This window comes from Mauremys mutica, chromosome 11 (assembly GCF_020497125.1).
Source record: "Mauremys mutica isolate MM-2020 ecotype Southern chromosome 11, ASM2049712v1, whole genome shotgun sequence".
In the NCBI taxonomy this organism is placed as follows: Eukaryota; Metazoa; Chordata; order Testudines; family Geoemydidae; genus Mauremys; species Mauremys mutica.
In genome coordinates, this window is record NC_059082.1 from 15,958,084 (window position 1) to 15,974,441 (window position 16,358).

The 16,358-nt window shown below is 40.5% G+C and overlaps 1 protein-coding gene across 3 annotated transcripts in view; it reads left to right on the top strand.

The window, feature by feature from the left end:
* Nucleotides 1–16,358, top strand: part of ARNT2 (aryl hydrocarbon receptor nuclear translocator 2) — a 185,329-nt gene that overhangs the window by 123,360 nt on the left and 45,611 nt on the right. For all 3 annotated transcript variants that reach the window (XM_044979469.1, XM_044979470.1, XM_044979472.1), the window contains 4 exons: nt 2,201–2,266; nt 2,700–2,785; nt 13,168–13,244; nt 16,189–16,323. In XM_044979469.1, coding sequence (XP_044835404.1) covers nt 2,201–2,266; nt 2,700–2,785; nt 13,168–13,244; nt 16,189–16,323 — 364 coding nt within the window. The remainder of the gene's footprint in view (nt 1–2,200; nt 2,267–2,699; nt 2,786–13,167; nt 13,245–16,188; nt 16,324–16,358) is intronic.

The following is a 16,358-nucleotide window of genomic DNA, read 5'->3' on the forward strand; positions in this document are numbered from 1 at the left end:
AGTATCATACACATGTCCTCTAAGAATATTTTCTTCTATTATTAATTTGTAACTACTGTATATAAAATTCATTAATTTAGGCAAATATTGACTCAGTAAGAGTATTCAGTCTGCTGTTCGTCATTTAGGAGGCACCTCTTTATCCTCTGGCCCATGTTTACTGATCATATGAGGAGGTCTTTGAGCAGACAGGAGCCAGAACTAATATCCAGTTTACAATTGTTCCCCAACTTTTCGAAACAGCCATCCAAATCACAGTTACTTATAAGGCCCTGATCCTGCAAACACTAATGTGCGTGAGTAACCTTACACACATGTGTAGTCCCATTGTGTGTCTAATTCTAAACTTTTTCTTTCTCTTCCTACTTCCTGGCAGTGACTAGTAAAAAATCTTAGTGGGGAGGGAGTCTTTGTACCTGAAACCCACCACATGCTCAAATATTGTGAATTATTTGAGGTTGCCATGTTTGCTGCATGATTTCTTCTTTCTTTGCCATATAGTTCCTCTTTTTTAAAAAAAAAATGAAAATAAACTCAGTTTTGTCTTTTCAAACCATTTGTTTGGCTTCAAAGGGATAATTGCATGTGGATACACAATTAAATGTGCGATTAGACACACAATTGGAAATACAAATAAATATACACTCTGGTATGCAGATCTAAGTTATAAACAGAAAGTTACTTGGCATCGTGAATAGCGGTTAGCCAGGTATTAGTTAGTGAAAGCTGACTTTAGTACAAGTCAGCTGGAACTAGATATGGTCAGGAGTTTTCTGACAAAATGTTTTTTTATTGGAAAATGCCAGTTTGTCAAAGCCAAAACTTTCTGTAGGAATGTGCTAGTTTTGATAAAACTTCTGTCAAGTTCCTTAAGTCCAGGGTGGAATGTTAGGAGGCGGGTGAGAGAGAGTGAGCCACAGACCAGAATAGCTAATATCCCAGTAGTTAAGACACTCCTTTGGGATGTGGGAGACCAAGGTTCTAGACCCTGCTCTGCCTGATTTAGAGCAGGGATTTGAACCTGACTCTCCCATATTCCAGGTTAGTGCCCTAACCAATGGGCAGTTGGATCTTTCTGTCTTTCATGTTGGAGCTCTTCCACTCAGAACAGGGAGAAACTTTGAAATCTCAGAAAGCTTTGTGGGCTGGGAGAATCTTTTTCTGCCTAGCTCTGTTTGGAGCACACGAAGCAGGTAGTCAGATATTGGGCCAATATATACACACACATTTCTGTGACATTACATGGATAATGCATAAGTAGTTTAGGGTTTGTAGGTATTTGATGTACCTATTTTATATTCCAATAGAAAAGGGTTATACCACATGTGGGGCAGCATTGATATATATGGGTGTACATACAAATGACTAGTGTCTAATACGTAAGTAATTGGTGAATACACTGATATATAGTATGTGAATTCTCCGTGCTAATTAATCCTCTGAAAGCTGGAATTATAGGTGAATACACCAATATATAGTATGTGAATTCTTCATGTTCATAAATCCTCTGGAAGCTGGAATTATTTTTGGATGGTTTAGCTGAGGGCCGAAATTGTATGTTTGTCTAGTTTTTGTATTCGTTTTTGAAGTGTTTGTGATCTGCTGAAGCCCATTTCTGCTTAAACCAATCCTGGGATTCTCTGCTTCGGGCTGTTTTCTCTTCTTGTATTTCTTGTTTAGCCTCATGTTAACTGTAGGATTTTCTTTTGTGAGCCAGTAGTTTCTTAGTGTTTTTTTTATTCTTTACATCTTGAAAATAGCTGGGGCGCTAAAAAGTAAAACAAACAAAAAACAACATGAGGGTTAAAGTAATAACTTCTTAGGCCTTGTCTACGCTACCGCTACCAGTTAAGTGAATACCACGGGGTTCATACTATGCAATGTTGACCACAGATCGCTCTCCCGTCGACTCCCCTTGCGCTTTTCATTCAGGTGGAGTAACAGGAGTCGATGGGAGAGCGATCTGCAGTCAGTTTTGCATGTCTTCACTAGACGTGCTAAATCGACTGCCGATGCACTGATTGCTGCGCGTCAATCCCCCGGTAAGTATAGACAAGCCCTCAGAAAATACTTTTCTAAGACACACAATCAAAAACAAACGCAATATTACTTGAATATATATCCTTAAAAGAGGTTCAAATTGGCTTCCCCCCCCCCCCCAGGCATTTATATTATCTTTCAAACGCTGGCTTCTTTTTAGGTGTGGAAATGCCCCTTTGGATCATTTACCTCTGAACAGAATAACCACCATGCGAAAAAGATACAGGTGAGTTTGTTTCAGTTGCCACTACGGTATGTCATAATGAACTTTTCTAGTTGTCCATTTCACTAGCGCTATATCTCCCAGTTTTACCTGAACAAGCCTTTGTGTATCAGAATCCGACTCATGCTTCACAAATAGCATGAGATTACGTTAGAGTGGAGTGAGCACAGCACTGGGAGCTCAGCACTGAGTTCTAATCCTGCCTCTGCCACTGACTCCTTAGGGTATACCTTAGTTAACCTCATCTGTAAAATGATACTTACCTAGAATTAGATACGGCTTATACAGCACTTGAGCTGTTGAACATTATGTAAGAGCTGTATTAAATATTATTAGTAGTAGTGTAATTGGTAAATTTGTATTAAAAATTGGTATTAGTATCAAGTTCTATTGGATATCAAACATTTTATTAATATTATTGTTTCTTCTCCTATAGGAATGGCCTAGGCCCAGTAAAAGAAGGAGAAGCACAGTATGCAGTAGTCCACTGCACTGGATATATCAAGGCCTGGCCACCAGCAGGTAAAAGTTGCATTAAGGGCAGTATAGATAGTACTATGTACAAGACCAAACTGATCTCTAGAATCTATTGACCAACTTGCTAGTTAGACACAGTGGCTGGATTTTCAAAGGAGACTAAGGGAGTTAGGAGCCTAAGTGCAGTGTGATTTATGTACCTATCTCTCATAGGCTCCTTTGAAAATCCCAGCCTCAGTCTGATAAATCGATAATCTCAACCAGGTATCTGATTGTGTTAAAAGTTGCACAAGCAAGTTGATTTACTACACTTGTTCAATTTGGCACACTGGATCTGGCCAACAGTCCATCAATATCCTGTTTCCTACACTTGATGTTTCAGAGGAAGGTGGAAAGAACCCATAAAACACCTGACCAAACTTGCTCCCTGTGGTTTACAGGTGATGCCCTGGTGCATGAGGTTGTATTGATATTCCAAAGTTAGCATTGCTGAGGGGTACAGAAAAACTGATCACACTCTTTGAATTAAATCAGGATTAAACATAGAGCAGTCACATGGAACCAGACTGATTTCAGCTGGTTAGTCCATGTACATCTCAGTTTGGAAAGCAGCACTAGCATTTTCCTGCAAATCAGAAAGTCAGTCAGTGTCATTGTTAATGCACATCCGTATTCTCCTCAGTCTTTCAATATACTGCCCTGGTTCTCCACATACAACTGCCATTGATGTACACTGGCAGAGTATCAACTGTCATCTACAGGAGTTGCACACTCAGAATGAGGGTACCATATGACTACAGAAGTATAGCCCAAGATTTTCAAACTTAGGTGCCTAAATAAAAATGGCTTGATTTTCAGAGGTTTTGAGCACCTGCAGCTCTCATTGAAGCCAGTGGAAGCAGCAGGTACTCAGCACCTCTGAAAATCTGGCCAAAGCCAGTGCCTAGTTTTAGACACCCATGTTTGAAAATTTTGGCTTCAGTTTAGGTAAGTGTACACTCACTCACAAGTAATTTACTGAGTGGAGAATATTACAGTCTCCGCATCTTGATTAAGTTATTTTGGTTTATATGTGGGTTTTTGGGAAACAAGTCCTTACATGCTGCTTTGAACAGCAATGAAAAAACCACTCACCTACTGTAATTCAGTATTACAAATGCGAATATTTACAGCGGAGAAGAGTCTGAACGCAAAGTGAGACTAAATGGAGACCAGTCCAACATCATGAAGGGATAATTTGGCTGCCCTTAGGATTTGCAGGAGTTGACTATTTTAATATTCTTTTTAATATGTCGATTCCTGTTGAACAAGAGGTCTTGCCCTTTTGTGGTTATAGGCTGAGTATACTGCAGACATTATTCAGGCTATTCCAGGGATTAGGTGTGCCAAAAATCCCATTACACTAAATCTGTACGTTGTTTGTTTGTGCAGATTTTAACTTGCAGTTTTATTTTTCTTATTGATTCTGTGCAGATTTATATTTTCAAAGGTTATATAATTATCATCTCACTCTCTCATAGAGAGAGAGAGAGATGTACAAAAATTAAAATGATGCATCCTCTTGGAATTTCATCAGCCTTCAGACAAGCATAATTCAGACCACATGTCATCTGCCAGTACTTTGGAACCACAAAGGAGTGTATAAGTCCCTCCTTGCATTCCCAACTGCTGGTAATAAGATTGCTAAAGCTCATACAATGTAAATTAGTGTATCGTGACTGTCAAAATGTTTCAAAGTCATTTTTATCTCCTGGACAGAGTAAACAGAAGTCTTAAGTCCTGTAACAAAATGTCTTTTTTTGCTTTAAGAAAAGTTCAGTTTTTAGCGTTTTTTCTCTTGATACTTTCAAATGCAAGTGAATTAAATTGTCATATACAAAATGGACAACCAGAGAAGTACACCTCGTCATGCTTAATGGGATACATTAGTTACTTGGGCGGTAAAGATGGTTAATTGGCACCCATCACTACAGACCCTACACTGATGATAAATGCATTGAAGTGGACCACAGTGATAGCGTGGAATGAAAGCAGGGTCAATGGAGCCAAGTGCAGTCAAATGCAGTACATGGCTTAAAGTAACCTAACAACAATGCAACATTTGGTTACCTCTCTTTGAGGAGATGAGCAAGGTGCTGTAATCCAGGAGATGTGTTGGCTTCTAACATTTTTAAATGGGATCTCAGTTGCCTTTTATGGGATCTTGCAGTCTTGTTTTTAACCACACTCCCACTGCTCAGACCAACAGCATGTGCTGTGTTGTCTTTTTGAGGTCATACTGTGCAAAATAGGGTTTCCTTTTCCACATGGCAAATTTTGCATGTTTAGTCTGTGTCCTGCGTTGTACTCTTTTGTGCTGGAAGGTATCATGCAACTTGTTGACTTTTTGGTGTATCCGAGGGCAGAATTTGGCCCCTAGGTAGGTTTTGGGTAATCCGTGGCAATGTAACTACATGTATTAGCATATTACCGTTCAAAATGTTATAATTTGCAACATAAGCTAGTAACTTAAATGTAGAGGAAATTGGATTTGTTAACATTCCTCTGCCTTGTAAAGAAATTACTTGAATTAAAACCACATTTTGAGAGCAGCAAACATCTAGCTGTTGCATGCTTTCTTGAGCCTGTAGAATAAATGAGTTTGCGCCAAATGATAGGTGTTCTTAAAATATTCTGGGGGAAAGGATGATTTTCGTACACATTGCCCTATGGGTACTCTAATAAAGGCCCCTCCACCCCTTTCAGATTTCATAAGCTGGACTCTCCGCTATGCTGTCAATTTAAGTAGAATTTTCTGGAACAAAATATAAACGTTTCTTGCAAACATACTTAATATAGATTTGTTTGCCCGCTGGCATTGCCTCTCTTCTGGGCTCTGGTTATGAGAAAGCATTTTAGTTTCAATGAGAAAATAATTGAAAGGTTTTCACCCCCCTTGTCTGGAAATACCTGCACTCCTGGGGTTTATCACAGGACAAGGGGAAAGAAATTATTATTTTATTTTCAGAAGTCCCTGGATAGTATATTGGCAACATGTTACTACTCTCTTTAGCCACACAATAAGTGCAACATGAGCAACAGTAGGACAGGGTTCGCTGGCACTGTCCTGTTAATGTGCCTCAATACAGGCCTGGAAGACCAGTTAGTTTAGCCTCCGAGGCTCATTCAATCCTTCTTCTGAGAATATCCTTGATATTGCTAATTACTGCTAAGTTTGACTACGTTTGGTAGGGAATGGGGGGAGGGTGGTAAATGTGGATCCCTCTATTAAAAATACAGGATGAAATTCTCGTCTGGTTTAATTCTGTTGACTTCCAGCAGAGAATTTGGTCCTCGGAATATAAATGATGATGTGGACCTTTTACTGATTGAAAGGGAAACTAATATTTAATTACCTGTCAGAGCCTAAAAGAATATGAAAGGTCTTCCCTTGCACCACTGGTACACCCGCGGCCTATTGAACTATGCTATTAGGGAGTGAAGCCTGGAACAAAGAATCACATTTAGATGCCTACGTTCTCTGTCTAAAGTATAAAGGAAATTCTAACACCAAGACCTGGTTCTTCAGTCTTCATTCGAGCAAAACTCACCACTCAAGTTAATGGGGTGCTTTATCTAAATAAGGACTGCAGGACTGAGCCACACGTGTTGATTGCCAACATGAAATAATGATGATAATAATTATGAAATATAATTAATAATAAAAATTCCCCCTGTGCCTAGATGGTCGGTCAGACCCCCAAATCTTTTTTTTTTTGTTTTTTGTTTTTTGTTTTTTTTTTGTTAAACTTTCAAAGAACAGTTAGACTTACATGTTCTCTCAGGGTCAGACTGCCCCTAGCCCGTACATAGGTGTGGGGAGAGAACAGGAGGTACTCACTGCAGCTCACACAAGAGCTGGGGACTTCCATAGTCCTTGCATCTGGGCACCTCCAGGAGAAGGCAAAGCTATGGCCGTACACCCACCCTCTTCACACTCTCTTGAAAAGGTGGCCGGACACATTAGAAGGTGCAGGCTGTATCGTCCCAAGGTGTGGGGCAGCTTGCAAACTCCATATGCTCTCTGCGGGTAGGGGGTTCCCCATGAGGCAGTGCAGCACCACACCACCCAAAGTACATAACCTGGCCATCAGTCTTTGTTTCTGGGTAAGTAACTGTAGGGGAAATGTAGATCTGTTTTTAGGAGCAAGTGGTATATTGGCCTTGTGCAGACTGTCTGCACAGGGGGTAAATTTCTCAAAACTATTCATTTGTCAAACACTAAATGAAAAAGTTGGTTTTGGAAAATCCAGACTCTCTTTTCCAGGGAGTTATATTATTTGCTTATTGTATGTGATGTATGTTATATTAAACAATGAAATACAGTGCTGAAATATTTTCAATATGGGGAAAAGACACACTATTTGAAACTAGCTGAGTATCCATTCCAGACTTTGATCCTACATTTGTTTTGTCTGCTGCCAACTGGCTATAAGAACCTGTGCTTCTGATTGCATGAGAAGTGTTGTAGCTAATAACCAAATGTACAAAATATACCAATTCTACTTTTTTCCAATCTGTTATTTTAAAATTTAATTTAAAACAAGCATTTGCCTTTTTTCAATTAAAGCATCATATTCCTGGAAGGAAATTAGTTTTATGCAATCCACATGATGTTTTCCTAATAGTTTTATTCATCACATAGCAGTGGATGGAAAATATTTAGTTGAGAGAAACTACAGTGTGTCAGCATGTTGCTGGTTTTGTAAAGAATAGATCAAATCCAAGACCAATGTTTTTTCCAAAGGGAAACTGCAGGGAAGTCATTGTCATCAGAAGGTTCAAATAGATGGGTACCTTAGGGCACTTAAAGATTGAAAATCCTAGTAAACAAAGTTTCAGATAATTCAGAATTCTGTATGTCTTTTGGGTGATGGTTTGTTTGTTTTTTTTTGGAGGGGGGAGGGGGTTGGTTTTGTTTTTAGCTTTTTGTCTTGCAATTATTGATTCATTTCTAGTCTTCCAAGTCAGACTTACAGTAACTGCTTAGCCACAAAATGCCAAAGTAGTTAGGTTATTTTAAAGTTTTGGCCTGAATCAAAAAGTTTGTGCAAAACTGTTCCTTTTAACAAAACAAAACAAAAAATATTTGCTTGAAAACTCTTTACAGCACTGTAATTGTTAATGCTTATTAAAAAATGACTCATTCTCCTTTGGAATTTTTCACAAGTACTCTTTCCCCCATGCCCCCCAATTTTAAGACCCACTGAAATTTTTTTTGGTCCATTTTGATTTTTTGAGGTCTTAGATTCCTGCATACACCTATTCAAGAGGTATTATGATCTTTTAAAGTGCCATGCACATGAATGGTACTGTACAGGTAATAATAATTGATGGAAGTATAAAATAATGTGTAGCCATGCAGTGGTACATCGTGTACATTTTAATTCCACTGTTATGAACAATCATAAAATATCTATTTTTCAGTTTAATATAGTGCAGTGATTCTCAAACTGGGTCAAGACCCCAGAGTGGGTCGCGACCCCGTTTTTATGAGGTTGCTAGGGCTGGTATAGACTGGCTGAGGCCCAGGGCCAAAGCCCAGGCCCGAGGGCTTTGGCCCTGGGCAGCAGGCTCAGGTTACAGGCCCCCAGCCTGGGGCGGAAGCCCTTCGGCTTTGGCCCCCTGGCCTGGGGAGGTGGGGCTTTGGTTTTGCCAGCCTCTGGGGTGGCAGGGCTTGGGCGGGCTCAGGCTTTGATCCCCCATCCTGGGGTCCTGTAGTAATTTTTGTTGTCAGAAGGGGGTCATGGTACAATGAAGTTTGTGAACCCCTGATCTAGTGAAACCACAAATTCACAAGTCATTATTCTGCACCTATACATACACATGGAGTACAGGGTTGTGGGGTTGCAGGAGGGCAGGAGATAATGGCATTCTGTTATTAAGACCAAGTTTGAAACTCATCAGGGACTGTTTAAAAAGTCACTTTTTTATGTCGGCTTAAATACATGCCTGTACCTTATGGGAAACTGCTTGTTAGCACACAGTGATACTGTTAAATTCAGCATGGGCTCTGGTTGCACAGAGTTCTGTTTGTGGTTCATTTTCATGTTTAGCTCTGGAAGTTGTTGATGTTAATTGGGACAAGTATAGTGCTACATTTGTTCATTAGTAGTAGCATATGTTTTGATGTTGAGAAATAAAGTTTTCTAATGGCTACATGTAAGAATGTGAATAATGTGTGTTTATTCTGTTGATGTTATTAATAGACCAGTTTCATAGCCTTTCTCCTGGGTAAACATTTTTGGAACGCTTTTGGAATTACTAATTTTTAGGCAACTGCAGATTGTAACAAATCACATTGTGTTAAAAGTTAGATGAATTAGTGATGGGACCAGTGCACAGATCTTGTTTACCTATCCTTATGAAATCTGAGTACATTTAATAGGGAATATATTATAGGTGAAGTACAAATCCCCTACGCACGTTCACACTGGTGTAAGATAGCATCTTTATAACTATCAGCAAGAGAGTAGGGAAAACAATTTCCATCCAGAACAAAAATATACTGCATGGAATCCTACCTATAATAGCACCTAAATTACTTTGAGCAGGCGAGCAGGTAATCATTTTGGCATATTTTTTGCTCTAGAAGCTTTGGGAAGGGTTAGCAATTCACTGGGTCATGTACTGATTAATTCCAGGCAGCTAGATTTTTATGCATAGTGTGTCTTGTGGGATAACCCAGCTAATAAATTTTCCACTGTGTTGCATGGACTTAATGTAATCCACCTCGCAAACAAACAAACAAACAAAAAAGAATTAAAAAAAAAGTGAATTTTAGAACAACAGCTCCCCTTGCCAACACTGAGCTCAGTCAGGAATGGCATTTCTTTGCTAGGTTTAATTTTGGAGATTGTTTATGTTGCTTTGGGTTTATTGGGGCAGTCATGGACCTGAACCAAGTTCCAAGAAAGGGAAAGTGTTATTGAACACATGAGCAAAAAGATTATGAAAAATGGGAACCATCCAGCTGCATAGCTTTTGCCTTGTTTCGTGGTATACTGTGTCTTTAAGGAAACTATAAGAAAGCTCATTGAAACTGAGAGAAAATACCTTAAAAATGTTATTTTTAGATTGAAAACACCATTATAAAAATGAGAGTCTTTGGCCAACATTATCCAACCTGACTGCCTAAATTTAAGAGCTTAAATACATATTTAGGCCAAAAAATATCAGAGGAGCTAAGCACCTTTAAATCCCATTGAAATCAGCGGGTAAAAGCAGGTCCTCAGCATCTCTGAAAATTAATCCCATAAACATCTCAAGGCAGAGGTGCCTCATATTTGTAAAAGTACACCTCTACCCAGATATAACACGAATTTGGATATAACGTGGTAAAGCAGTGCTCCGGGGGGTGGGCTGCGCACTCCGGCAGATCAAAGCAAGTTCACTATAAGGCGGTAAGGTTTTTTGGCTCCTGAGGACAGCATTATATTGGAGTAGAGGTGTATTGGCGGGGGGGGGGGGGGGGCATGCAGCTCAAAATAAGTGATGTTGTATTAATAATAATCGTTGAGACCAATGTATATGCTCCTCCTGCTATTTCTATTTCTTTCGTTGTCCATCATGACTTTTACATTTGTTTTTCCTGTGTACAGTTCTATTTTCAGATTGTTGTTCACAGAATTATAGGGGGAAGGGATAATGAATTCTGCTTAACATCTCCTGCAGATTGCACACAATCCCCAGGTTGACTACTTTTTGCCTCTGTGAGGAAATACAGTGTTCCTATGCAAAGAATTTTTTTTATATGTTTTTGGAGCCTGTCCTTTACTAATAGCCTGACTGCAGAATTTTATTTGTCAGTGTACAAAGCTTTAAGTACATGTGCTTGGTCCTTCTTTTTCAGGATACAGTTACCTCCATTTTCACAACAGGTAGCCAGACTTTGTCCCTGTGTGTGTTTTAAAGCTGCTTTATGCCTTCAGATGATGACAAAATTCAGTACTTGAGAAAGATTTCCACTGTGCATAAACACAGGAGTGAAAACAAAACCAAAAACCCTACACCATGCCTCAGTAGCTCTGTTTTCATATTGGTGCTTTATTTTATCCTTGGTGCAGACGTGTGTTAATGTCTTTCATTTATGTATGGAGATGAATATTCTTCAGGCAGTGTGGAATGTGTAGTTGTAATAGAACAGAGATTGTATTATATTTGTTATAGATTATAGTCATATTTGTTCTACTAAAGGTATTACTTTTTAACTTAACTATTGTATGGGCCTGATTCTTACTAACATTAAGACCTCTTTGAATCCCAAGAGTGTAAAGGGGCCTTGAAGTAGGTGTAAATGTAACTTATGTTCACATTAAGAGTTCTTTACCCTGCCAGAGTTGTGTAAGGATCCTTAGTGAAAATGAGAATCAAATCCTGAATTATCCAGGGACCGCCTTTTCCAAGTCTGCAAAATAAACTATTCGTTTGAAAAATAGTATGGACAAATGGAACTCAATGTGTTTTAAAACTCCCTATTTAATGTGTGATTCATTTAAAATGTTCCCTTCAGTTCGTATACTAGCTTGGTCTGTGCATAGAACTCCTGAGCATGGGTCAAAGGAAGTGTATGGCTTTTATTCAGGAACATCAAAGAGCTTTAAATGTAAAGAAGCTCATTAAGGGCCATATTAGGATCTGTGCATGCATTAAGAGGAAGGGCGTCACATTGGGTAGGAAACGTGGGTTCTAGTCCCAGCTCTGCTTTTAACTTCTTGTACGCAGTGTTGTAGCCATGTCGGTTCCGGGATATTAGAGACACAAGGTGGGCAAGATCATGTTTTTTATTGGACCAACTTCCGCTGGTGAGAGAGTCAAGCTTTTGAGCTACACAGTTCTCTCGCGCTCTCCCTGTCACCAACAGAAGTTGGTCTGGTAAAAAATATTACCTCACCCACCTTGTGTACCTTGTGCCTCACTTTCACCATGTGTAGAAGGGGGACAATAAATCTTCTTCTTCGAGTGATTGCTCCTATGCATTCCGGTCAGGTGTGCGCGCCGCGCGTGCACGGCTCCTCGGAACTTTTTTACCCTAGCAACTCCGGCGGGCCGGCTGGCGCCCCCTGGAGTGGCGCCGCCATGGCGCCTGTTATATACCCCAGCCGGCCCGTCCGCTCCTCAGTTCCTTCTTACCACCCGTGACGGCCAGTTGGAACTGTGGAGTGCTCTTTTCTCCATTGTAAAGTCCCTTTGAAATCTACAGGTGAAATCAGAGATAATTATAATAACCCGAGAGTCAGAATTTGGGCCTCAGAATGTAGTCTTCGCTATAAGCAATGAACAAGATGACAAGTGATTGAGTATATTGCACAAAATACTCATTATTTTCTTGCATATTCATGTATCATTTACTATATCTTATAACTGTGGGAAAGTGGAAAATACTTTCTGTGCCAATGTTCAGAAACTGTGTGGTCAAATAACACGGCTTATTAGTATGAACTGTTTATCTGGGAAACCTCATCACTCAAATTACTAGTGTTTTTAGGGTTTTTTTCATAAGCTATATCTGGTTCTTCTCTAAACAGTTCAAGATTGCATGCAGTGTGATTGACTTGTATTAGGAAGTATAAATGTCATGAGGATAATCTCTGAACATGATTGTTGCTTCATAACCGGTAGCTTACTTTGCAGTTACTTCACTAACACATTAAACTGCTTTTTTTAAATGATTCATTCTCTGTTGTGTCTTAATTACAATAAACATTGGGAAAAGAGCTTGGAAATAGCTTAAAATAAATCAACAATGTTACCAATAGAAGAGTTTTTCCTAAATGTATCACAGGAAGTGGATAACTCAAAACTTAGATTGAGAAATCTACTTACTAAAGGCTTAACCGAATAATACCTAAACAACACTCATGTAAAGAGCATTTCTATTCATGTAACACGAGTGGAAAATAGCCTACACGTATGCCTTGTTGTTATTCATGTCTGTAATAGTTAATTCCATTGAAAAACTGAAAACAAATAGAGTTTAATGAAATACCCATGTTTTTCAATCTGCTATTTTCTTTCAGCATAACAAAGCATGCTGGATATTTTATAATAAAGGAAACTAATCCATTTAATACAAAGGCAGGTAGCCAGTTGGTGTGTAATCCACACTGTACCTCTCTTTTAAAGCTGATATTTGGTGTATACTATACCAAAGAAAAATGCATAAATTACATCTTGCAGTAATAAACTGAAAAGAAATATTAATCAAAATATTATTGCCAGCATCAGAGACTAGCGGCTGTTGTGTATGTGGTTCTCTTTGTCTAACTGAAGCCAGAAGATAATGACTAGTTTGTAAAATTGAAAGCCTCTAAAAAAACAGGCAAGTGATTCTGTTTATTCACCTTTCCTAGCAGTAACAATGGTATTGTTGTTATTGTTTATTTTAGGAATGACTATACCAGAAGAAGACGCAGAAGTGGGACAAGGTAGCAAATATTGCCTTGTGGCAATAGGGAGGCTTCAGGTAAAAACACTCTTTTATTACATCCACTGCTGCTAAAAACATTAGTCAATGTTGTAGTGTAGTTTTATATAAGATTCTGACAGGGTCTGGTTAGAAGATTAGTGTCTGTAGCATGCCACAAAAAGCGCAAGACTATGATGTCTGTGCCCAGCCAAGTGACTCACTTGGAGTTGGATGGGCTGTAGAAATAATTCTTTCTGGAAGTTTCCTGGGTACCTGACAGGGAAACGTCAGGGGGTGGAAACTGTTGTGTGTAGATTTTCTCTAGTTGCTAATTTAAAAGGCTAATTAACTGGCTGGAAAACCTGTAGTTGCAAAAGCTCATTTGAAAACAAAATTAATGCAGTCAAGAGGCCCTAAGTAGTTAAATGCTTTACAAAGCATAACTTTATTCCACACCAGGGGTCGGCAACCTTTCGGAAGTGGTGTGCCGAGTCTTCATGTATTCAGTCTAATTTAAGGTTTTGCGTGTCGGTGATACATTTTAATGTTTTTTAGAAAGTCTCTCTCTACAAGTCAATATATTATATAACTAAACTAGTGGTGTATTGTAAAATAAACAAGGTTTTCAAAATGTTTAAGAAGCTTCATTTAAAATTAAATTAAAATGTTGATCTTACACCGCCAGCCCACTCAGCCCACTGCTGGTCTGGGGCTCTGTTCACCTAGGCTGGCAGCAGGCTGAGCAGGGCCTGCGGCCGGGACCCCAGCTGGGACAGATCCTTGTCCCCTGACCACCCCCTCCAGAGACTGACCTCACCCTAACTGCCCCCCCCCAGGACCCTCCTTGCTCCCTGTCCCCTGACTGCCCTGACCCCTACCCACCCCCCACCCCCTAACAGACCCTGGGACTCCCACGCCCCATCCACCCCCCCTGCTCCCTGACTGCCCCCTCCAGAGACCCCGTCCCAGCCACCCCCCACCTCGGGATCTCACCCCCTATCCAACCCACCCTGCTCCCTGTCCCCTGACTGCCCCCACCTCCTATCCAACCCCCCCTCCCCCAGGCCCCGGTACCCTTACCATGAGGCTCCAGGCAGAGCCAGATATGCTGCCCCGTGGGAGCACGCAGCCCCGCCCCTCAGAATGCTGCACGCGCGGCAGCAGGGCTCCGGATGAGCGGGGAGCGATTTTCCCTCCCCGCGGACCCAAACACTGTCTAGCGGGAGCGCGCAGCCCCGGCCCCCAGAGCGCTGCGTGCGCGGCGGCAGGGCTCCGGGGGAAGGCAGGAGAGGGGCCGGCGGCTTGCTGCACTCAGCCGGTCGCTCCGGCCCGGGAGCACAGACCCTATGGTTTGCCGCATCGGCAGGATTTTTAATGGCACACTGTAGTCCCAGCAGGCTGTAGTGTGCCATTAAAAATTGGCTCGCATGCCGTCTTTGGCACACGTGCCATAGGTTGCCGACCCCTGTTCTACACACATAAGCACTTAACATTGCTGAGATATTGTATGGCCGATCCATGCGCAGAAGTCCATTGAAAGTAGTGTAAATAGGATTTTACATCTTATTTGATCAATATATCCAAATTTGAGGCATTCTATGTGTCCCATATTTTCCCTCCCTTCATTCCTTGCTAATGGAGTCCTAGTGGATCAGAGTTTTGTACTGGAGCTGGAGCAGCAGTGGTGAACCTTTTCAGTCATAATAAGGAAGCCATTTTTGTGTTCCTGTCTGGGAATCATGCCATTAGTAAAAACGTTTGATCCTAATGCATGGTTTTTGTTGGCCTTCACTCATGCCCATCTGTTAGGATGGCATTGTTCCCTCTTAACGGCAGAATGACAGTGTCATTGGAGTGTAGCTGCCAAACCAATATCTGTTCAGATGAGCATCATACTGGAAATGTTATCACTTCTGCAGATAGTGTCTCCCGTGCGATACAATATTTTTGTGGCATTGCTGTGACATTTTTCACTTAATCACACTTGCATTCAAAGATAAAATACTCAAGTGGTGGACAGAAGGAAATTATGGCGTTTGCAGATGTTACAGTTGCCAAAATAGACTCTTGCCCAGAATCCCATTAATAACTCGTGGAGCATAAAAACATCTGTTCCATAAGAGAATCGCCAGCAGGCCCTCAGTGAGTGAAGGCAAGGGCAGGCAAGCAGTGGCTCAGTGGGCAAGTTTCATCACAAAGGAATCAAAGCGTACAAATTTTAAAACTGTGCCCTCCAAACAGTAAGCCATAAACTGACAGCTAATCACCTCCCTGCTCTATTAACTGGTGGTTTGATACTATTGTGCTACAGAGCAGAGATCAAAAAGAGATTTTGTACAGATTGCTTGTGCCTCTTTACCAGACCTGGTTGTTTAGGATGAAAGAGAAAGTCAAAGTAAAGACAGTTCTTGCTCTTAGCACATGTAGAAATGGATAGAAGTAGATTAACTTGGCTGTCTGCATAGATCTAAAGTAGGAACCTGAAATGCTTCATTCTTTCTGAAGAGCCTTGATGAAAATTTACAGAAAATCTGTTTTTCTTTTAACGGTGATAGCTGCTGTGTTAGCATTATGCACTTAACGTTAGGTCTGTGTTGCAAGTGAAGGTGTGATTGTAGCGTGGGGAGGCATACCTGTGCTATAATCACACCTCTTGCAGTGTAGACATATCTTAAGAGCCCAATGGGAGAGAACTGTGTCACGGTTCTTTGGGAACTTCCTTGAATTAGCTGTTAGAACCTTCTTTTTGAGGCATCTTTAATAGGCTTGTTTTCATATTGTTCTGTTAGTCCAGGGTGTGTGTAATGGAGCGATGTTTTTGTGCTGTGGACTAGACTGAAGCCATTTCAGTTTCATTTTTTTCATGTCCTTGTTTTATTTATGAACCCTTTAAATAGTTGTCCATAAACTAACAGATTTTGTTATTTTAAATGAAAAAGCAACCTCTACTTATGGTGACTGTTCCTTTTCAAAATTATGTTTATCTGATTGTTTGTCCTAGGTAACTAGCTCACCTGTGTGCATGGACATGAATGGAATGTCTGTTCCTACCGAGTTCTTGTCTAGACACAACTCTGATGGAATAATCACATTTGTTGATCCAAGATGTATCAGCGTGATTGGCTACCAACCACAGGTCAGTTCCTAGTTTTAAAACTGAGAGATTGGTGA